The 23,807-nt window shown below is 35.7% G+C and overlaps 1 protein-coding gene and 1 non-coding gene across 5 annotated transcripts in view; one reads left to right on the plus strand and one right to left on the minus strand.

Annotated features, from left to right (window-relative positions):
* ZSWIM6 (zinc finger SWIM-type containing 6) overlaps positions 1 to 23,807 on the plus strand; it is a 175,219-nt gene that overhangs the window by 128,182 nt on the left and 23,230 nt on the right. For 3 of the 4 annotated variants that reach the window (XM_032472800.1, XM_032472801.1, XM_032472802.1), the window contains exons 5-6: positions 12,645 to 12,725; positions 23,457 to 23,636. In XM_032472800.1, the coding sequence (XP_032328691.1) occupies positions 12,645 to 12,725; positions 23,457 to 23,636 (261 nt within the window). The remainder of the gene's footprint in view (positions 1 to 12,644; positions 12,726 to 23,456; positions 23,637 to 23,807) is intronic. The other variant, XM_032472799.1, reaches the window with a different exon arrangement.
* TRNAT-GGU lies at positions 23,068 to 23,139 on the minus strand. Its single transcript has one exon. It is a non-coding gene; the product is annotated as a tRNA-Thr (tRNA).

Below are 23,807 nucleotides of genomic sequence, written 5' to 3' on the forward strand. Positions count from 1 at the left end.
AAGATCCTGTTTAGTGCATCTCATTTGCAGATACATTTATCTCGCATGTGAATCAGTTTTTCATACATTAATTTTACTTTCTCCACATGATACTCGTTTTCCCGAACATATGGCAATCTTCTCAAGATGAATGTTGTTGTATTATGATCAGCTATAAGAACATGTGTACATTAAAATATTAGACAGAAAGCACACTGAATGGTAGAGACTACATATAGTTGGTAGGACTAGAGAACACACACCTCTTCAATTGTGTTCTTTATTCCATGCGAATTTTCTGAAAAGCAGATCACAGAAGTAACCCTTGGATTTCAAGGAACAACCCAGTGCTGATTGGTGGCAGGCACACCTACTGTTAGCCCTAATGGCTGTCTGTTCAGCACACTTAATTACTGTGGGGGTCTTTAGGGATGAGAGGATATATTGTAACCTCTCATCTGTGTTGATGGGTCTTTTTCCTTAAATGTCTTCCTAGACTGTAATTTTACTTTGCTTCATAAAACTATAGGTTGTGGCTGCCAGTCTATTAAAACCTAATTAAAATGGATGTCATTAGAGGAAACAGTTAAATAAGATTTAATTACAGTTTTAGCACAGGGAAAAAAATCTTAAATTTTCACTGTCATAATATATATTACATAATATGTTTTTCACCCCAAATTTTAAACACTTTCTCTCTGAACTGAGTCATGTGTTTTGCTATCTGGCACGTAAACCTTGTTTCTTGGAGGGAGGCTAGGCTGCCATTGCAAGAGCCTTGCTGCTCTGGGATGTGCTCACTCAGTTCACAAAAACAAGATGGTATCTCTGAGTTCTTTTTACAGCTTTTGATCTAGATACCTAACTGTGTGTGAGCAGGAATAGCCATATTTAGATATTTCTTTCTAGTTTGCATTTCCTTGTATACTGTTATTAAGCAACAGCTGTAATATTCCTTGGTAGGTTGGGTTCTGGGTAGATTGAGTGGGTACAAAAGATTCAGGGGACTTGGAATCAGGATAGATCTACATTCAGCAGTAGAGAACTTAGCCTGCCTATTGGGACCACATTTATTGCAAAGTACTAAAAATTACCTGCTCCGTGGACCTAGAACTTTGTCCCAGCTACCTCCCCAGGTACAGGTAGTCATGTCTGTGGGCCTCTTCTGCACCCACCCATGTTATCCTTGAATAAGGAGGAAAATATATACTTAAGTCACACATTCAAAATGGTACTCTAAGTAATGTAGGAGGGCCTTTGTGCACAGCCAGAAAGAAAGGCTCTGCTTTGGAGGTAGTTTTGGAAAAATTTTGGGGAAATATCCTTACATCTCTGAAAGCAATAGGCTTAGTAATTCACCCCACTGTTTTGAACTCCTTACTTATTTTCTATGGTAAATTCAAACTTAGACATTCCACGATTTGAAGTTAGTGATGGCTAGTAAACAGACTAAGGAGTAACTGCTTCTCATTGAGAACTGGAAAGCATCCCAGTGTAGTTTGCTGTGTAAGTTGGTACCTCACTGCTAGCGCCATAGAGAAAATAGCAATTCCCAGAGTGTCCTTGCAGCAAAAAGATGTCAGTACAGACTTAGTAACTCCCATGTAGCTGTAAGTGTAGCATGTAATCCTATGAACCACATATGAGGGATTGCTTGTCACCTACCAGTTTGTCTTCCCTGGACACAAGAGGAATACAGCTTTACCACTTACACCATTTTAATGCCTTCCTGTTAACCCTTCTTTTCAAAAGTCTTGTGGCTTCTCTATCAGTGTGTATTAAGTACTTGCTATGTCAAGAGGGAAAAATGTATTCAATGTTTGATTTTACCATTGATAATGGTACTGGGAGTATCTCGAGAGTAGGGAGATGCAGCCATCAGGAGACATGAGAAATTAGTACAGGCATGGATGACCTGGGGAGCACTTTGATAAGAGTAATTTATTCACATAGTACAAATATGTGTGTAGACTGAGCTTGACATGGTTTTACAGGATGTTTGTGGAGGGGAGTTGTAGAGAAGAAGTAGAGAAAATACTCCAGAAAGAAGGAATAACATGAACAGAACAGGGGTGAGCTCAATGGGGAAGGGTGTAAAGGGTTCAGACTCACTACCCAAAATGTTGTCTTTAAGATTTTCAGTCCAACCTTGTTATTCTTCATTGTTACTTAACTTCAAAGGGAGGAGAAGGAGAGAGAGTAGACATCAAAGGATCCGGATTTTTGCTTTATTTCCCATTTTGGTCCCACTACTAAAGATAACACAGATACCAGCACTTACTTATCAGGCATTATGCTAAGCACTTAATGCATGCATTATTTTATTTAATTCTTAAAACAACCCTGTGAGATAGGTACAGTTAGTAGCCCATTTTACAGGTGAGAAAACAGGTAAGGCACAAGGAGACCAGATAACTTGCCTGAGGTTACAGCAGCAAAGCAGGAACTTGATCCTAGTAGTCAGTGACTTAAAGACTTCACCATCAAACTAGACACCATCCTCAGCTTATTTTAAAAGGCCTCTCTGCCTGGCAGTCTTTCTGCAAGGAGGGGTTGAGGTGAAGCTCACCTAGATGGCATTAAACCCTGTAAGAGCCGCCTGGCCTGGTCCGCCCACCCATGGTCCCACAATCCTGATTGCAGCTGTCAGCAGAGCTTACCTTGTCTAGCTGCCATCTGTGTTCACAGGGACTCTCTAACTTCAGACTCGGAAATAAGAACATTAATGTAGAATAGCCAAATACATGCTACTGAGAAGTATACGATATAATAAACTTAAGCATATCATAAAATACAAATACTGCAGTTGGGATACATTGAAGTTTTATTCTCATTTTCCAGTCCCCTTTGTTGCGGAGCCAGTGAAAGCCCCAAGGTCACTGTCTTTGTCCTGGCCTATGTCATCTCATGTGGTCTGTGGGCTCTGCAGACCTCTCCTGCCCATGGGCCAGGCTGTCCTGCTCTGGAGTGGGATTGTGTGCTCCTGTCTCAGCCTCTGCTTTTTTGTTCATTATTCAGAGCTCCCTGTAAATACAGAGGCTTTGTCAATTGTATTGCTCAGGAGGCTTTGCTTCCCTCCAGCACTGTTCTCAGAATGTGTCTCTGCTGCTGGGTCCTCATTACTGGGGCCTGGTTTCTTTCTCCGTTGTGTAGTCCTACTGCTTTCTGTCTTTTAAAACTGTGAGACCTCTGTGTTCTTGGGTCAGAGGCCTCTGGGTTCTGCTCTGCTGTGGGAATGGGAAGAGGGGTTTATTTTATGCTGCATTAAGTGGGCAGAGTCATTTCTAGTTTGGGTCAGAAGTTAGCCAGAAGAGAGAATGCATGTTTCTATACAGTGGGCAAACCTATGATAAATCTGTCCTGTGTAACACTGTCAACCGTCCTTCTCTTGACTGCAGCTGCTGGGACTTAACTGTCCATTCAATACTCTGTATGGGAAAGAGTAGAAATAAAGAGAAACATTTAAAAATACATATTAATAGAAAAATAGTACATTCTCAGAATTGAAAGAGAACTTTACAGATGATTTGATCCTGTTTAACCAGTTGGAGACTCTTAATGATATTCATTGTCTAAATTATTTAGGTGTACAATTGGGTAATTTGTAACAACACTTGAGGAATCACCTTCTTGTATATTTTTATAAAACTCTTCTAAATATAGACCATGGAGATTTAATTAGAAGTTAAGATGCAGTACACGTTAGTGTTCTATATTATATATGTAGTGTGCTGGTGGCATTACTTATACCAAGAATAACTTCCAGTTACTTTCTTTTATGCTATCTTTCTATTTATTACACGAGTCCATTGGTAGTAGGTACTGTTCTCACATTTGTGACTAATAGGAATGTCAGAGCATTGGTATGATGTGTCCTCCTTACTTTTATAAAGTTCGCTCCTTACTTTTCCCACTTCCTAAGAGTTAGTATTACACTTGCCCTCAAGAAACTGCCACCAAAGGGCAATCTGGCTGGGGGAGTCTCCTTGCTAGAGTGTGGACCTCTAGAGAGTACCATCATGGTAGAGTCTAGGAGGAGTGAGTGAAAATGAAGAAAGACAGGGGGGGATCATTTCCTTTCACCACTTCTTACCCTGAAGTGGCAGCATACAAAAATTAACAAGGCCTGAGAAGCCTCATTGTAAGCTATCTGTGATTCCCAGGGGATGCCAGGAGCTGGAATGAAAGAAGTGGAAGCCAGGGGTAGACTGACGTGGCCACTTAGGCTGTTCTCTGTGTGCGCCGGCACCTAGCGAGGTGCTTTGGGAATGCTGTCAGGTTCAGACACTGCCCCACAGTGCCCCTGGGGTGGGTGGGAGGGAGAAGGGTACGGTGGCAGGAGGCAGTTCCTTCTCAGTCCAAGTAGAGTGGCTTTCACCACTTTGCACACCAGGCTTTCCATTAAGATTTCTCTGGAACAAAGGATTCTGAGATTAAAAGTGCATATTTGATAATGACTATCTTCAACAGGGTTTTAAATAGCCACTCATCCTAGAGGTGTACCAAAGAGTGACTTTTTACTTAAATAAATAACTTTCCCTTATGTATTTTAGAGAGAAGGCAGGCTGGTAAATGATTTGCAGCAGGCAAATTTTTGTGAGGCTGCTATAAGCTTGTCTGATAATTGCATAACACTGTTTTTAGTGTTCAGTTAAAAAATTCCAAATTGAAATAAGGAAAGGACTCTGTGTAGTATGTAAAATACAATTACCTTCTGACATTAAAGTGCTTGGATGAGTTAGTAACTGTTAACTGGTTTTAGGGCTATTTTCTCAGGCTCTGATCTAGAGACAAATAGCCAGGAGTAATGATAGTAGCGGTTGTGCAAAACATGGCTAGCTCAACTGTGTGCCTTCTCTTACAAAGATGACTTTTGACATAGAAATCCAAATCTCTGTGATTTTGAGTTATGACCAGCTGAATCTTGTTGACCTCAGGTCATGCTTCCCAGCCTCTGTCTTTTCGGGGATATTCAGTAGATGTCAGAATTTGCTTCAGCAAACCTTGAGGACAGAGTGAGAATCATTCATAATTAAGAATCAGACTTAAGTGATTAATGCCTTGAAATGGCTTAGATTGGAAACCACAGTCTTCCTTTGTGGATGAGAAAGGGCCGAGGGTTAGGTGGGAGGAGCCTAAACAGACACTTGGTTCAAATATAAGCTTGGAACAAGGAGAAAATTCTCTTAGGAGAATGCTGTCAAAATGCTGCCAAGACCACAAAAGTCTGATTTCGCCACACACATGTTTAAAGATGAGGTTAATATATCCAGCAACCTATTCACCATACATATTGATCATACACAGAAAATTCTCTTTATGGTCCTGTGAAGACCAGGTAATCTGACAGATTCTTGTTTGTTTTAAAACTATTAAATCACTCGCTGTGTTTAATAATCTTATTGTCAATTGCTGTCTACTGGGGCATTTAAACTAAATTCATGGCCATCCTTGTTCTTCCTTGTATTAGTGTCCATTTGATAATCTCACCCCCCCCCACTTTTTTCCTTTTGCCACTAATAAAAACACAGAAAGTGGTCTGTTTTTTCCAAGTTAGTTTTCTAGTAAAGATAAGAAGAAAAATATGCCTGGCATAGAGTTGATGCTTGTAAATATTTGTTAATAAAAGATGAATGAATAATTGAAATGTAATGCTTGACACCTCTTTGGAAGCATTAAGAAGTGAATATTTTTGGTGTACTGAGAACAGTGATTGAAAGGCATTAATCTTCAGTGTCCTCAGTTTTCTTTTCCTACACTTCTAGTTTTTCCCGTCTTCTCTGCCCATGTACAGGTGAATCTTCATGGGTGCTGGTATACTCACAGACACACACACACACACACACACACACACACACACACACGCGCACACACACATGCACAGTGAAATACAAACTAGAGTACAGAAGGGCAATGATTCCCCCTTGCATCAATGCTGCTGGTAATCTATTGCATTAATCAGCCAGCCAGTGGGACATGCATGGGGAGTGATTATACTATCATACACAGTACAATCAGCATGAAGCACTTGTCAAGACCAATACATCAAAGTTTAATTCAGTAATAGAATGAATTAGAGCAAAATGAAACATTCTGTTCTCCAAGAAACTCAGTACCAGTCATAGATTCTTTCTGAACTCTATAGAAAAGTCAGTGTATGAAGAAATTGTTTTTATGAATAAAATTGCAGTTCCAATATGACAATACTGTAAACTGTTTTCCTTGTGGTTCTTATACAACTATAGTGCTTAAGTGCTGACCTGATCATCAGTATTTTATAATCATGACCATTGGTAAATTCAGTTGTTTTTGGTAGGGTTCCTGATTTCTTTTGTTCTAAATTGTATCTCCATGGTAAGTGAAAGGAAGGTGGTTGTACCAGTGGCTTGGAGGCACTTATCTGTAAACGTGGTAGGCTGTAGAGTGCCTTACCAAAACAGCAGGTAAATTGCCAAGACCCTACTATTTAATACAGTGCCTTATAGTAGGCACTGCCATTGGGGAGCTTATAATCTAGTTAGAAAACAGAATGAGTAAGTGAAAACTAAAAAGCATTCCAAGTAAGACAAGTGAAGAAGTGAGGTTATGTAATGTAGGATGTGTTTCAGAAAATTTTGATGATAGATCTAATACTTTTCATGTTATAAGTCATTATTCTGTATCAATTTGTAGTATATAGTCAAAATAATTCTTTCCCACACTTATCCAAGCATGTTTTTTCAGAGAGGCCAATGGGTATAAACTCTTTGTATAAACAGGATTGTTTCAGTTTTAGAGCCTACAGTCGGAATATAAAGAACAGGGGTTATTGGAGCCAGACACTCTTGAAGTGCAATCCTTATATTTACTAACGGTAGCCCTGGACAAGTTCCTTAGATGGAACCACAATTTCCTTACCTGTAAAATGGCATAATGTGGATTCTTGAGGCCTAAATTAAGATGATTTAGATAATATACAACAATTTTTTCTTATTCCAAGAGTCTTTTGTCTATGTTGGGAAAGTGGGCCCAACGGGAAGCTTGTAGGAGAGCGGCATCCTGAAGACCTAGAGTATTTTCAGAGCTAGATTTATACAGACTTGGAGTCATGACTATTGGTTGAATCATGGAACTGTTTATGAAGATAGTTGAGTTAAGCAGCCAGTGCAGAGTATGTGGAAAATGACCTCGCAAGTCACCACAGCTCACATTCCTTCTCCTACTGTTGCCTGCCCTTTTCATATCTCAAAGTAAGACATCGTTTGTCATTGTGCCTTTTTCTTGTTTTCCTGATTTTTTTCTCTTTCCCTTCCTCCCTCCCTTAAAAAGGAGAGGGTGGTGAGTGGTGGAGGAGCTGGCTCTGTTCACTTCCTATAGAACCAGGTTCCTAATGGGGTCAGGTCATTTTTGAAGAGTTACGCACGTTGACCCAACAGCACTGACAAGTCAGATGGGATAGGAAGGCCACATATTAGATGAAGGCCACAGGTTTGCCTGAAAGGAACATTATCCAGGACACTGGTTTGCTGTTTTAGAATATCTGTGGTTTATTGTCTTTCTTGACCACAAAAGATGGTTATTTTACTTCAGTCTTTTCTCAGAGTCTGGTTGAACGATAATTGATTGTCTGCCCCTTTACTGAGGGTTTAGCCCTGCTCGACCTAAGTGATCTCAAAAACTCTCTCTTTACAGTGTCCCCGAGGCTTTACTTTAAAATTTCCCCAGAAGTATTTCAGTGAATTAGGAATTAGCCTACCAAGTTTAAAGTAAGGAGAATGTTTTTATCAGTTATTTTCCCAACGTAGATTACTAACATATTAAGACTGAATTGTACTGAGAACAATACTATAATTAGAGTCACAATTTTTGTGTGGTCTGACCCAAGAAATTTGGTGACTATAGTTTTGCTAGCACAACTAATTGTGCCAATGATCTCCTATTTGTGACTGCAATTAGGCATTTCATGGCCTCTAAATAAGTATAATTAGTTAATTGGATCATGCATGAAATTCTAGCCTCTTTTAATAGCCTCTGAGAACAAAAATAAATACAATAAATATTATGAATTGTTTTGTAACTGTGGAACCCTGGGAAGTACCAAAAGTGATTGTTTTACTTTGCCTGCTACTGTTTTGTAAAAATAAACATGATATTAAAAAGAAGAAATTAGAATTTTAATGTAACGGTCTTCATTTTTCACCTTTGAGACAGAAGAGAAGAGAATCACTGACCTTTCTAATTCTCACCTTTAGAGAATGTGGTATCGGTTGTCCTGCTCCTCTGCACACCCCCCCCCCCCCCCGCCAATGCCACTGCTCCTGCGCTCTCTCCAGTAGCATTATACACAAAGTATCTTTTGGAAAACAGGGAGAAGAGCAACATTTATCAAAAATTCTTAAGTGTCTTTTACAGAAAATGTCCAGCTTTTATATTAATTACTGAATCAATTTGCATATTAACAAAAACCCATGAAGCAGAAAGAACTTTAAAAACAAATTTTATTGACTGTGAGAAATAGCAATAAATAGAGAATGGCTAGCTGATTTATTCAGTCACAAATCATAATGCTCCACCCAGCAATACACCCAGCAGGCAAAGAGCACACTCAGTCTCACACAAGTGCATTATCCCAGAAGTGCTGACGCAACTCTGCTCTAACAGACCTCATAGTAGTATAGCATCATATTCAGAGAAAACAGGTTTCTTCTGACTTGAATAATCAGTCTTGAATTGTAAGTTGAGCTTTTGATTGTTTATCTGCTGTTTTAATCTGCATGGAAATGACTTGTTTTCTATGCCTGTCAGTCCTGAAAAATGCAGTTTTCGTTTATTTAATTAGATCTTTTTAGATGAACCTGTGTCATTTTTTGTTGGATATACTTCTACACATGCAACATTTTCTAAGTACATAAGAATAGGTGGTTAAATAAACTGCAGGGTTTATTAGCAGTACATTTAGACTACTTCATGATTTTTGACAGTAATATACCACTTGTATTACACTGCTAAAATATGAGGTGTGGAACAATGATTCTGTCAAAAAGCTAAAATCATTAATCTTGGAATTCATGTATGCTAGTTAAACATATGAATCTTAACTTACAGAAGTACTTTTTGACCACATATCCAGGCAGGAGGCTAAAGGCCATAGTATTTAAGAATATTGATTTGGGGAGATCTTGAGCCCTGGTGTCAAATCCTGCCTCCCATCTTTAATAGTAGCGCAACATTTCCACCTGTCTCTGAACCTCAGTTTCCTTATCTGTAAAGTAAGGTCTTCCTGCGAGGGTGAAATGCGATAATGTATGTAAAATACTTCGCACGGCATTAGTGTGAAGTATATTCAATAAATGGCAGCATTTGTTGCCAAGTGGATAAATAAAGATGCCATCGTCCGCTTTTAGAAGTATGTTAGCTGTACTCGATGGAGTGATCTTTGTACCCTAAAGACAGACATTTTAAAACTTTAAATCTAGACTCTATTTAGAAGCCTAACATGTATAACATGATATTGTTAGGATTTTCCTTGAAGGGACAGGAATTAACATACAAATCAGCACTTAATATTGCACTGTGTGTTGGGATACCTTTTATGCTATTAAGTTTTCATAATGACTTTTGTTTTTTATTGACTTGTACCTCTTCTTATATGTTGAGTGGTTTATTTAGATTTGATTATTTTAACTAACAACATTCTCATGCCCATTGGTAAATACCTTTGTTTTTCATTTTGTAATGTAGCAGATTTATAATATTTCCTGATAATTGTGATAGATGACAGTGGCCACAGATGCTCTGATTCTGTCTCATTGAGACGTGAGGTCTGTGTTCTCTCATTTTTATAGATGTTTGACCAACAAAATACGACAGAGTAGATGTTCGGCCTGTTTCTGGGCTCAAGCCTTAAGTGACTAGCTGTGTCTACTTACTGTCTCTTAGAAGGTTCCATCTTGGGGCCGTGAGTTTTCCTGTAAAAAGTCTGGCTATCCTGAGGCTGTCACGCTGAGAAAGCCCACACTGTCCATGTGAGAGGCGGTGTTAGAATAGAAGAAAAGTAAGCAGGAGAGAATTTCTGACTTATAGAATAAGTTTGTTATGTCAATTAACTTTATCCCTTCTGTTGGAGTAAGTGAGATGTTTGCCCAAATTAAATCTGTATTATCAGGAAATGGTTTAAAACAGTCCTAGAGTATTCTACATCTCCATTTTTAATATTTTTTACATTAATTTTTTTCACTTTTATATTCTTCTTACACCAAATTTCGCCTAGCTTGACTTCCGGGTTTCCCCTCTCCAAAAATAAGAATTTGGGTTCTGATAACTTTTAATTTTGAGTTCCTATAGAAGACTGGAACCCTGGGCATTGAAACTAAAAAGGGAGGCAGAGTGAATGGTAAACCAGACGTTTTGGCTGAGATGCTAAGGAGGGTCTGCACAGGCTTCAGCACTGCACCCTGTGTCTGTCCTTTGGCACAAAGTTACCATGAGCAGAGGAAATGTTATATAACCCTGTAAGGTTGGGCATGAGTTTGAGATATGCCTCCTCTGTGGGAGTAAAATTACCCAAAGCATCTCAGACCTCTAAGTGACTGTGGGCCTGGGGTGGGACCTGGGAGGCCTACCAGAAAACAAAACACATTTAAAAGTCTGTCGTTGAAACCAAGGGAAAAAGGAGAGACTAGAAGATGTTTCTAGCTAAAAATATATGGCAAGTAGAAATTAATTGTACAAGAACCCATTATTACTACCCTGTGTGTTTAATGTCACTGATATTTTATTTACTTAATATGTTCTCTTAATTATTTAATTAAATGTAAAAATATTTATAAAAGTTTCCAGAGAATCACTTACAGTCTGAGCCCTTCGATCCTGTTTTCACTTTTTGAGTCTCAATTTTCCTCAACATCAGAGTGTTCTACACAGGGGTTTGCAGGAGTATACCTTTTGGTGCTGGGTAAACTCTGTAATTTTCAAAACATTTCTGCATGTATTATCTTAAGTGTAAACAGCCCTGTGAGGTAGGGACTATCATCCCTCTTGGTTAAGTCAGAGCTGCCACCGCAGAGATGAAGTGGCTTTGCCCAGGGTCTTGTGGCTGGTAATCCATATCTTGTCCTTTCCAGATCAGAGCTTGTTGATCAAACATTTCTTCTAGTTGGAATGTGAGATGGGGCAAAATGGTGGTGATTTGTACATCTAAATGTTTGATGGAAAAGACTGGCCTTCAGAGCATGTGGAATTCATTAATTCTCGTTCCCCACATTCGCTGGGAGCGTGGGTGCTTGTCCATTGGCAGTGTGACTGGTGGAATGCAGAAGTGACTAAACAGGCCTTTGTGATGATTTGTCTTCTGCCTCCTTGTGATTCTATCCATGTTTCCTTGCCTGTTTGATCAGGTATAGGATGTGAAGAGATTTAAGATCACCGAGTGGATTAGAACCATTCACCTTACGCAAAAAAATTTTTTTCCTTCTTCCTAAGGGAGTTGCCTTTCTAGTTTTGCTTTAGGCTGGTGTGTTGTTACAGTGCATCTTTTTTTGCTGAAGACACTGAGTGCAGATTAGGTGGAGTAGTGGAAAGAAGAGTAAAAGCATGCTGGGTGGTAGAGAAAAAGCTAGACTAGAGCTGAAAAGTGCCACAGATAATTCAGAAATGGAATGATGCACACACCAGTGATTTGATAATTGCCTTTATGTACTTTGAGGCATTGAAGCTAGGAGAGCAATTTAAAAGTATTGAATTTGTTTCCATTGTAATTCATAGCAAATAATTAAATGTCCTTTGTGAAAGAACCAGTAATACCTTTCTAGTTGCCAGGTCCTCTGTTAGTTGCTGAAAATGCTAAATTCTCACTGACTGCTCTGTCCTGTTTTTGGTGAGCCCTTTTGAAAGGGTTAATATTTCTGAAGGACAGCAGAATGAAGTATTTAATCATCAAGGAGCTTTATTTTTAAAGCTACAAATGTTTCAGGCATGTGTTGGAGGGGAAGGAGAAAATTCCCAAAGTGGGACTCTGAATTAATAAAATTTGGAGAATGACTTACTCAATTTGGTTAACTTGGTTGTTAAGGCTAATTACAGCTTTTGTAATGGTGACTGTTAAGATAAAAGACCATATCTATTATAGCTCTGAACTTGAATTTAACATTAAGAACATCCTTTCAGGATGAAACCTCTCTTTAGGGAGGTGAGCAATAAAATAATGTTACAGGCAAATTAATAAAGGCTTGACTTTTTCAAAAATTTTCTCATTCTGCAAAATGGAAACTTTCTAATTAGAGAAATGTAATCATAGAAATCTAGTTTTACAGATTTCTTTTTTTCCTTGTGTCATAGAAGTCATTGTTTAAAGTTTCCAAGAATATTTAGGATCTTGTTTATAAGGACTGTAATCTGTTTGCATTTGTTTTCTCATCTTTAAAGTAGAAGTATTAATTCTGACCTTGGAGGATTATTGTAATGAATTAATGAAAAAAATGTTTGTAAAGCCCTAAATGTAGTGCCTACAATAGGCACATAGTAGGCATCCAAGAAATGGTGACTATTAATGATAATAATTATTATTTAATTAAAGTTGTAGTTGGTGTACCTACATTTATTTCCTGAAAAGAACCTTTTTAAAAAGTGGAATTATATGCTTTTGTCAGTATTGTGCTAGCTTCTTATAAACTCTGAGTTTTCCCCAGGTGAAGGTGAAACTTACTGGGTCATTATCACATTATCAAGTTCTTCATATGCAAATCAGTCTTTCAGCATTATATACATTGGTTAGTATTTTCCTAATTTTATCTTTGAGTTACTTCAGTAGAACTAGTGCTTAGTATTAATTTGGTTATTTATTCTACTTTTAAAACTTTGTGTTGTGCATACACTGTTAAAAGGAAGAAATCGAATGGAAAAAACAATGGATTTAATATATATGTTAGGATATAAAATTTCTACACTTAAAGTTAGCTCTATCTTAGCTTTAAGTTGGCATAGTGGTGCTTTTTTTTTTTTTTTTTGGTGTTGCTAAACTGATTTTCAAAATAAATTATAGTTCACACAAGTGGACAGAAATACAGAATTCTGAACTGTAAAATAGACCCACTGAAGATATATGACTAATTTTGGATACACTTAACATCATATTATTTGTCAATATTAATTTACTTGGTTGCCCTTTTACACAAAACCTCAGTATTACACTAATAACCTGATAATGAAATTACTGATCTCATAGCACATCTTCCAGGGCAACTTTATGATTTTAGTTTTGTCTGAAAAAGTATCCATTTATTATAAAATAAAAGTATCTTGGAAGAAAAACATGAAAGATTCTCAATTCTGAAGCATTACCTGTTGAATGTTACTATTACATTTTTTTAAAAAGATAATTTGATGATTTGGAAATTTTTTGATTTCAGTATAGCCTTATAAATAGAAATGCCAACTTACAGCATTCATGAGATCTCATTTAATTATTTACATGTAACTTTTGTTGTGTTGTCATGTTATTCATCAGTCTAAAATCTGGAGCCTGGTAAAGTTGTATCTCATTTTCCAGTAAGGTTCAGTAGGAAAAGCTGTCACTTACTGGTTTTTCAGATACCATTTTGATTTGTCCCTTGCTTTGTGACAGTGTGTAGTCATGTTTCATTTGAAGCTGATTTTCGTGCTTCTTGGCATGGAAAAGCATAGGATTAATAAGATCGTGATTTGTGTGGTATCCATTGGCTTGTATAGAAACCCTGCAGAGAGAATACTCATACTTAGGTTTTTGAAATACCAGGAGATAATATTGTTTGATCCATATATTATTTAGCAATTAAAAAATTTACTTCATTGCATACAGTAAAATACATACCATAAATACTATAAAAATACATACACTTGGATTTTTTATTGTACAGTTTTGAATTTATACAAATGCATAGTCATGTAATCACCACTACAGTCAAGATATGGAATGGTTATATCACTTCCAAAAATTCCCTCACAGTCTCTTTGTAGTTGATTCATCACCTACTCCCAGTTCGTAGCATTGGTGGTCATTATTTAGTCCCTTTAGTTTTGCCTTTTCCAAAATGTTACATAAATTGAATAATAGTGAGTGTGTGTGTATGTATGTGTGTGTGTATGTATGTGTGTGTGTACATACATACCCTTTTGATTCTGGCTTCCTTCATTTAGCATAAGGCATTTTAGATGTTACGTGTATGTCAGTGGTTTGTTTTTTATTGCTAAGTAGTATTTGTATGAATGCACCAAGTTTGTTCATCCATTTACCATTAAGGACATTAAGATTGTTGACAGTCCTTTGCATTTACGACCTTTTTGCATTTACAAATAAAACTGCTATAAACATTCTTGTACAAATTTTAATGTGAACCCATATTTTCATTTCTTTTGGACAAATCCCTAGAGGTAGGACTGCTGGGTCATAAGGTAAATATATGTTTAACTTCATGAGAAACTGCTGAACAGTTTTCTAGGGTGGCTACATCATTTTGCACTCCCAGGCAACAATTATGAGCATTCCAGTTGCTCCACATCCTTGCCAGCAGTTTTTATTTTCAGATTTTAAATTTCTTTTTCTAAGTTTAACCATTATAATAGGTATGTAGTGGTGTCTTACGTGTTTTCTTAAACATAGTTGACATACAGTACTATATAAATTACAGGTATACAATATAGTGATTCACAGTTTTTAAGGTTATACTCATTTATAGTTATTATAAAATATTGGCTATATGTCCCATGTTATACAGTATGTCCTTGTAGATTATTTTATACCTAATGGTTTGTACCTCTTACTCCCTACCCTTATGTTTCCCCTCCCCCTTCCCTCTCCCTACCAGTAACCACTAGCTTGTTCTCTGTATCTGTGTGTCTCTTTCTCTTTTGTTATAGTCACTCATTTGTTGTATTTTTTACATTTCACATATGAGTGATATTACACAGTATTTGTCTTTCTCTGACTGACTTATTTCACTTAGCATAATACCCTCCAAGTCCACCCATGTTGCTGCAAATGGCAAAACTTCATTCTGTAAGACTGAGTAGTATTCGATATATATATACATACATACACACACACACACACACATATATACCATTTATCCATTTTTCTATTGATGGACATGGGTTGCTTCCACATCTTAGCTGATGTAAATAAATAGTGAGGCTATGAACATTAGGGTGCATGTATCTTTTGAAGTTAGTGTTTTTGTTTTCTCTGGCTATATATTCCCAGGAATAGAATTGCTGGGGCATATGGTAGTTCTATTTTTAGTTTTTTGAGAAACCTCCATACTCTTCTACAGTGGCTACACCAGTTTACATTCTCACCAAGTATACAAGGGTTCCCTTTTCTACACATCCTCGCCATTTGTTATTTGTTATCTTTTTGATGATAGTCATTCAGACAGCTGTGAGGTGATATCTCATTGAGGTTTTGATTTGCATCTCCCTGATGGTCATCTATGTTGAGTATCTTTTCATGTTCCTGTTGGCCATCTGCATTTCCTCTTTGGAAAAATACCTACTCACTTCTTCTGCCTATTTTTTAATTAGGTGGCTTGTTTTTTGTTTGTTTGTTTTTGTTTTGTTTAGTTGATGTTGAGTTGTATGAGCCATTCATATATGTTCGATATTAACCCCTAATCAGTCATATCACTTACAAATATTTTCTCCCATTCAGTAGGTTCTCTTTTCATTTTTTCATTGGTTTTCTTTGCTGTGCAAAAGCTTTTAAGTTTAATTAGGTCCCCTTTGTTTATTTTTGCTTTAGGAGACAGAGCCCAAAAAAATGTTCCTGTGATTTATGTCCAGGAGTGTTCTGCGTATATTTTCCTCTAGGAGTTTTATAGTATCCAGTCTTACATTTAGCTCTTTAATTTGGAGTTTACTTTTATATATAGTGTGAAGGGATGTTCTAATTTCATTCTTTTACATGTAGCTGTCCAGTGTTCCCAGTACCACTTATTGGAGAGACTGTCTTTTCTCCATTGTATATTCTTGCCTCCTTTGCCATTGTTTAAATGACCATAAATCCATGGGTTTATTTCTGGGCTCTCTGTTCTGTTCCACTGAATTATGTGTCTGTTTTTGTGCCAGTACCATCCTGTTTTGATTACTGTAGCTTTGTAGTATAGTCTGAAGTCAGTGGGGCTGATTCCTCCAGCTCTGTTCTTCTTTCTCAAGGCATTTTTTGCTATTCAGGTCTTTTGTATTTCCATATAAATTTAAAAACTTTTTGTTCTAGTTCTGTGAAAAATGTCATTGTGATAGGGATTGCATTGCATAGATTGCCTTGAGTAGTATAGTCACTTTAACAATATTACTTCTTCCATTCCATGAACACAGTGTATCTTTACATCTTTTGTGTTGTCTTCAGTTACTTTCACCAGTGTCTTATGGTTTTCTGAGTACAGATCTTTTACCTTCTTCGATAGTTTTATTCCTACATATTTTATTCTTTTTGATGCAATGGTAGTTTGTTGTTGGTGTATAGAAATGCAACAGATTTCTGTATATTAAATTTGCATCCTACAACTTTATTGAATTCATTGATCAGCTCTAGGAGTTTTCTGGAGGATTTTCTATGTATAGTATCATGTCATCTGCAAATAGTCTTATTTTCATTTTCATAATGATTAATGATATTGAGCATGTTTTCATCAGCAGTTTGCCATCTGCATATCTTCTTAAATGAAGTGTCTTTTCAAATTTTTTGCCCAGTTGTAATGGGTTGTTCATTTTCTTGATGAGTTTTGAGAGGGCTTTACATGTTCTACATACAAGTTCTTTGTCAGATGTATGATTTGCACATATTGTCTCCCAGTCTGTGGCTTCTCTTTTCATTCTCTTTATAGGGTCTTTTGTAGCACAAAAGGTTTTAATTTTGATAAAGTCTGCTTTATCAGTTTTATCTTTTATGGATCATGCTTTTGATACTGTATCTAACATTATTATCCTTGCCTAGCCCAAGGTCACGAAGAAGTTTTTCTAGAAGTTCTGTGGTTTTAAGTTTTATATTTGGATCTATTATCCATTTTGAGTTTTTAATAAGGTAATTGAATTGATTTTTTAATAAACTGTTTTAAGTTCATTTTTAAAATATGAATATCCAATTGTTGTTTCAGTAGTTTTGAAAGCATTTGACCTTTTCTTCATTGAATTGACTGTGAACCTTGAATTGATTTTATCTGTGTAGGTTTATTTCTGATCTCTCTCATCAACTGTCATTGATCTATGGGCCTGTTCTTTCACCTATCGGGCACTGTCTTGACTACTCTTTGCTATATCGGAAGTCTTAAAATCAGGTGCTAGGAGTCTTCTAACTTTGTCCTTCTTTAAAATTGTTTTCACTGTTCTATATCTATTTTTGTCAGTATGTACACAAATGCCTGCTAGAGTTTTGAGTAGAGCTGTGTTGAAAAATAGATCAATCTGGGGAGAAATGGTATCTTAACAGTGTTGAGGTTTTTCACTCTGCTTTTTAAAATCGTCTTTGATTTTTTTGTGAAATTTTTTTTGGTGGGAGTAATTAGGTTTGTTTATTTATTTATTTTTAGAGGAGATCCTGGGGATTGAAGCCAGGACCTTGTGCATGCTAGACATGCACTCTACCACTTAAGCTGCATCCTCCCCCTACCCAGTCCCCACCCCCGTCTTTGATTTCTTTAGTCAGTGTTTTATAGTTTTTAGCATAGAGACTCTGTTCATGTTTCGTTAGATTTGTAACTAAGTATTTCGTGTTTTGGTAGTAATATGAATGGTGCTCTCACTCTTTTTTTTTTTTTTTTTTTGGTAAATTTTGGTCTGTCATTGTTCAATTTTAGCACATAGATGTACAGTTGGTTTTTTGCTTTGAGCTTGTATCATATGACCTTGCTAAACTTACTTACTAGTTCTAGGAGCTTTTTGGTAAGTTAGTTGTTTGCAAATAGAGGCTACTTATTTTTTCCTTTTAAATCTATGTCATTAATCTCCTTTTCTTGCTTTATTGGCCTGGCTAAAACTTCCAGTGTAATGTTGAGTAGGAGTGGTGGAACAGATATCTTTGCCTTGTTTTGCTCTTAGGGGAAAGAATTCAGTCTTTTGCCATATGATGTTAACTATAGGGTTTGTTGTTGTTGTTGTTGTTGTTGTTGTTGTTGTTGTTGTTGTTGTTGTTGTTTGCAGATGACCTTTATCCAGTTAAGTAACTTGTCTTCTGTTCCTAGTTTGCCAAGAGTTTTCTTTGTTATAAAGGGATATTGGATTTTGTCAGTTGCTTTTTCTGCATCTGTTGAAATGGTCATATGCTTCTCCTTCCTTAGGCTGTTCATCTAGTGAGTTACACTGATTTTTAATGTTGAACCAGCCTTGCATTCCTGGGATAAACTCTACTTGGTTGTGGTGTGTTTTCTTTTTATATATTTCTTAATGAGACTTGCCGATATTTTGCTGAGATTGTAATTGTATTGACTTGTCATGGTTTTGTCTAGGGTAGGGTAATCCTGGCCTCATAAAATAAGTTGGAAACCATTCCCTCTCTGCTGTTTTCTGGAAGATATTGTATAGAATTGGCATTTTTTTTTCCCTTTAATGTTTGGTAGAATTTTCTAGGGAAATATCTGGACCTGCATTGTAAGAGATTTTTAATTACAGATTTAATTTCTTTAATAAATTTAAAGCTATTTATGTTATTACTTCTTCTTCAGAGAATTGTGATAGTTTGTGATTTTCAAGGAGTTTGTCTATTTCATCTGAGCTGTAGAATTTATGGCCATAAAGTTATTCATAGCATTCTCTTATGAACCTTGTAATGCCTCTATGATCTATAATGATGTGCCTTCTCTTATTCCTTATATGGGTAGTTTGTCTGTTCTTTTTTTCAGTCAGTCTAATAATAGCTTTATTGATTTTATTAAGCTTTTTAAAGAACTAGCTTTTGGTTTCATTGAAAAACAGGGGGAGTTCCATTTAATTGATTTCTGATCTGTATTTCCTTCCTTCTCCTTGCTTTGGCTTTGATTTCTTATCCTTTTCCTAGTTTCTTAACATGGATATTTAGATTATTGATTTGAATCTTTCCTTCTTTTCCAATTTAAGCATGATTAATATTATAAATTTCATTCTAAACTCTTTAGCTGTACATCATAAATTTTGATGTATTTTTATTTCCATTTTCATTGAGTACATAATATTTTTGATTTCCCATGTGATGTCCTCTTTTATTCATGAGTTGTTTAGAAGTATGTTGTTTAATTCACAGGTATTTGGGGATTTTCCAAACATCTTCCTATTACTTAATTTCTAGTTTAATTTTATTACATCAGAGAATGTACTTTGTATGATTTCATTTCTTTCATATTTGTCAAAGTTTGTTTTATGGCTCAGAATATGGACTATCTTGGTAAATGTTCTTTGTGCATTTTAGAAAGTATAGGATTTTGTTTTGTTGGGGTTTTTATAATGTTAGGTGGAATATTCTATAAATGTCAATTAGGTTAAATTGGTTGATGGTTTGTTTTAGGTATTCTTCATCCTTGCTAATTTTCTGTCTACTTGTTCTATTAGTTATTCAGAATATGGAGTATTGAAATCTCCAGATATGGTTGTGGATTTGTCTGTTTCTCCTTTCAGCTCTGTCATGTATTTTGTCTATTTCCTCTTTTTGCTTTGTGTATTTTGAAGTCTTGTTAGGTACAGCATAGTCATTTAGGGTTGTTATACATCTTTTGGAGTACTGACCCTTTTATCATGCTATATTTCAGTTTATCACTGGTGTAGTATTCCTTGTCCCAAAGTCTACTTTGTCTGATATTAATATGGCTACTTCAGCTTTATTTTGAAAGTGTTTGCATGGTGTATCTTTTTCCATCTTTTTTCATTTAATTTGTGTATGTCAGTATATTTAAAGTGAGTTTCTTGTACACAGCATAGAGTTGGGTCTTGTTTTTTAATATGATTTTACCATTTCTTTCAATTGGTATGTTTAGATCATTTACATTTAATATAATTATTGATGTTGCTGAATTTAGGTCAGCCATTTAATCATTTATTTTCTATTTATCCTCTCTGCTTTTATTCCTTTGTTCCCTCTCTCCTGCCTTCTCCTCTCCTTCTTTGGATTATTATTTTTTTTTAATTTTAGTATGCAATTTTAATTTATCTGTTATCCTTTTTGTTTGTATCTCCTTGTATTTTTTAATGGTTTCAGCATTACAATAAATATACCTAACTTAAACAGCCTACTTTGAGTTAGTATTTTGTTACTTTAAGTAGAATGTAGAATCTAATAACGATATAGGTCCCTTTACTCTCCCTCCTTTATGTTACAGGTTTCATGTGTGTTACATCTACATACATTTAAAACACTACAAGACAGTGTTCAAATTTTTGCTTTCACTAGTCATCTTATTTTTAAAGAACTTTTAAGTTCTTTTGTCCTTTTAAGAGCAAAAATAGTCTGTTATATTTACTCAGGTATTTCTCATTTCTGTTGTTCTTTCTTTATTCTTATAGTTTCTTATTCTGGTATTATTTCTCTTCAGTCTGAAGGACTTCCTTTAGCATTTCTTCTAGAACAGATCTCTTGACAACACATGTTAGTTTTTCCTGATCTGAGAATGCCTTCATTTCACCATCATTCGTGAATGATATTTTTGCTGAATATTAGTGGGTAAACCCAAGTCTGGATTGACATTTCAATTTCTTTTAACACTTTAAATATAATGTTGCATTGCCTTCTGTCTTCTATAATTTCTAGTGAAGAATCTCTGATTATTTGAATCCTTCTTTATATAGTATTTCATTTTTCTGTGACTGCTTTCAAGATTTTATTCTTTTATCTTTGGTTTTCAGTGATTTGATTATGATATACCCATGGTTTTCTTTGAGTTTACCTTTTTTGTGGTTAGCTGAGCTTCCTAGATCTGTACATTCATATCTTCAATTTTGGGAAGTTTTTAGTCATTATTTCTTCCAAGTTTTTCTGTATCTATGTCTCACCTTCTTCTGGAGCTCCAATGAAGCAAATGTTAGACTTTTTGATATTTTCTCACCTATCTTAAAGCTCTGTTCATTTCCTTCTGATTGTTTCTCTCTGTTCTTCAGATGAGATAATTTTTCTTTTCAAATTTGCTCAGTTTTACCTCTTGTCCTGTCTATCTGCTATTCATCCTATTTAGTGAATTTTTTTAACATTTTTTATTGATTTATAATCATTTTACAATGTTGTGTCAAATTCCAGTGTAGAGCACAATTTTTCAATTATACATGAACATACATATATTCATTGTCACATTCCTTTCTCTGTGAGCTACCATAAGATCTTGTATCTATTTCCCTGTGCTATACAATATAATCTTGTATATCTATTCTACAATTTTGAAATCCCAGTCCATCTCTTCCCACCCCCCACCCCCTATTTAGTGAATTTTTAACTTCAGATACTGTTTTATGAGTTCTAACATTTCTATTTAGTTCTTTTTTATAGTTCCAATAGTGTATAGTTTTATAGTTTCAATACCTTCATCTCATGGAGTATAGTTATAGTAGTTGCATAAAGTCTCTTACTGGTAATTCTAACATCTGGTTCATCTTGGTTGACATCTGTTGATTTGGTTTTTTCCGTTAAGAATTGACTACATTTTCCCTTTCCTTTGTAAGCTGTGTAATTTGGGATCCTGGACATTTTAAATACTGTATTGTATGAGTCTGGATCCTATTATAATCTTCTGGAGAAATTTTTGTTTTTTTTAAAACACAGAGTCAGCTAGGATAGATTCACATCATAAGTTCTGTTTTACCTTCTTTGGGTGACATCAGTACAGTTTTCAAAGCCTTGGTTGGTGCTGCCTTGGGTCTGTCTCATGCACGTGAGATGTGACCAGTACTTGTGCTTGTTTTGTACAAAATACTCCAGCTCCTTGAGTTGGTGTGGGGGCGGGCCCTTTTCCCAATCCTCTCACTAGCTAGGTGAGTTTTCTCTCACGTTTTTGCCCTGTCTGCCCTTTACAGAGTTCTCTGAATGGGACTAACCTTATATTCAAGTCAGGAATGAAAAGAGAAGAAAAAGTAACAGGAAATCATCTCCGTATGGCTTGCCTCTTCAAGTTTTATTTCCCCAATCTGCTTGCTGTTGTTTACTTTTCAGAATCCTCAGGTTACTTTTTCTATTTTGTCCACAGTTTTTAGTTGTAATTATGGGGAGAAATAAGCTATAGTGAGCTTTACTCCATCTTGACTGATAACATTTTGTTTCTAATTGGCATTCTAAAATATAGAAATGTAAATTGTAAAGATCTGTGACTTAGATGGTGGTTATGTTTTCTGTTGGTAAACATTTGATATTTAAAATATCAGACTCTCTAATTGAAGAAACTTGCTAATTTTAAATGTGGAAGAATGTAAAGCATCTCTTTTGAACAAACAAAGCAGAAACTGACCATTCTTACCTTTATTATGCACTTTGATTAACACAACTGATTAAAATACACAAAGATACACACACAAACCTTTTCAAAGAAAAAGTGTTATGAATGGCTTTGAAGTATTGATGATGCCTTGTTTTGAAATTAGTAAAGTAGAACTTGAACTTTTAAAACTTGTAATATTTGCTAGAATAAGCTACCTTTTTGAAGAATGTAGAAAGGAACGATAAATTTTATCAGTACCTTACTTTTACTCAAATGATGAGTTATGCCTTCTAAATTCATTATGGCTTTTCCTTTGAGAAGCAAGTGAACTTTCAATAAATGTTTAGTGATTTTATTCACAGAAAGACATAAATCTGGTGATTTCATTTATATAAAGATTAGTTCCTGGTTAAATCATTTAGGGAAGAATGTTTAAGTAAATTTTATTTTTAAAAGATGTTGATTTATTGATACATAGAATGCATACTAATTAATAAGCACATAGTTTGAAATGCTTATAAGGAGACTAGGACATTGTGTCCATTGCATGTATGCCTTTATAAGATTTTATTATAAAAAGGTTATCTTAGAAGTAAATTTAATTTTTGCCCAGAAGAACCAATTATAGTAGTTTGTTACAGCATCCATGAGTAAAATCTGCTTGTAAATTAAAATAAAAAATTGGTTCTTAGGGTTTTATTGTTTTTTTCCTCCTTAATGGAGGTACTGGGGATTGAACCCAGGACCTCGTGCACACCAAGCACACACTCAACCGCTGAGCTATACCCCCATCTGGGTTTTATTCTTTATTCACTTGTTTGTTCAAAATGTCACACAGAAGTAAGAAGGTGATTATAATTAGCATTTGAAAGGTCTTTCATCTTCATGTGTAACAGTGTTTGGATCTTTGGTTCAAATTCAGGCTCTGTTGTCCTCCTTCTGTTAAACTCTATAAGAGATTTGTGGCTTGGACTAAGAAGAGAATTGAGTTGTAAAAATGGCAGACTTGGGTCCATTTTAAAATGGCTTAAAATTTATCATTAGCTATTAGAATTGGACATTTGTAAAGTTTTTAAAAATTTACTTTCCTCTCTGTCTTTAAATTAGGTGCTCTGTGGATGTGTATAGTTTTAAATCCCCACTGCAAGTTGGAGCAGAAGGCCAGTTGGCTAAAACAGCTGAAAAAGTGGAATGGTGTTGATGTCTGTCCATGGGAAGATGGAAATCATGGCAGTGAATTACCCAACTTAACCAATGCTCTGCCTCAGGGTGCAAATGCCAACCAAGGTGAGTCCTCAGTGATAATCTGCTTACTTTCTAGGTATCTACCTAGTTGTACATATATGTTCATAATAGTATCTTACAATATAGGTGAGAAAATTATTTTACCCACTTAAGAACTTACTAAACTTAGGGTCTTAATATGTTTTGATTGTGAATGTGTGTGTATGTTTTAAT

The sequence above is a fragment of the Camelus ferus genome, chromosome 3 (genome assembly GCF_009834535.1).
Source record: "Camelus ferus isolate YT-003-E chromosome 3, BCGSAC_Cfer_1.0, whole genome shotgun sequence".
NCBI lineage: Eukaryota > Metazoa > Chordata > Mammalia > Artiodactyla > Camelidae > Camelus > Camelus ferus.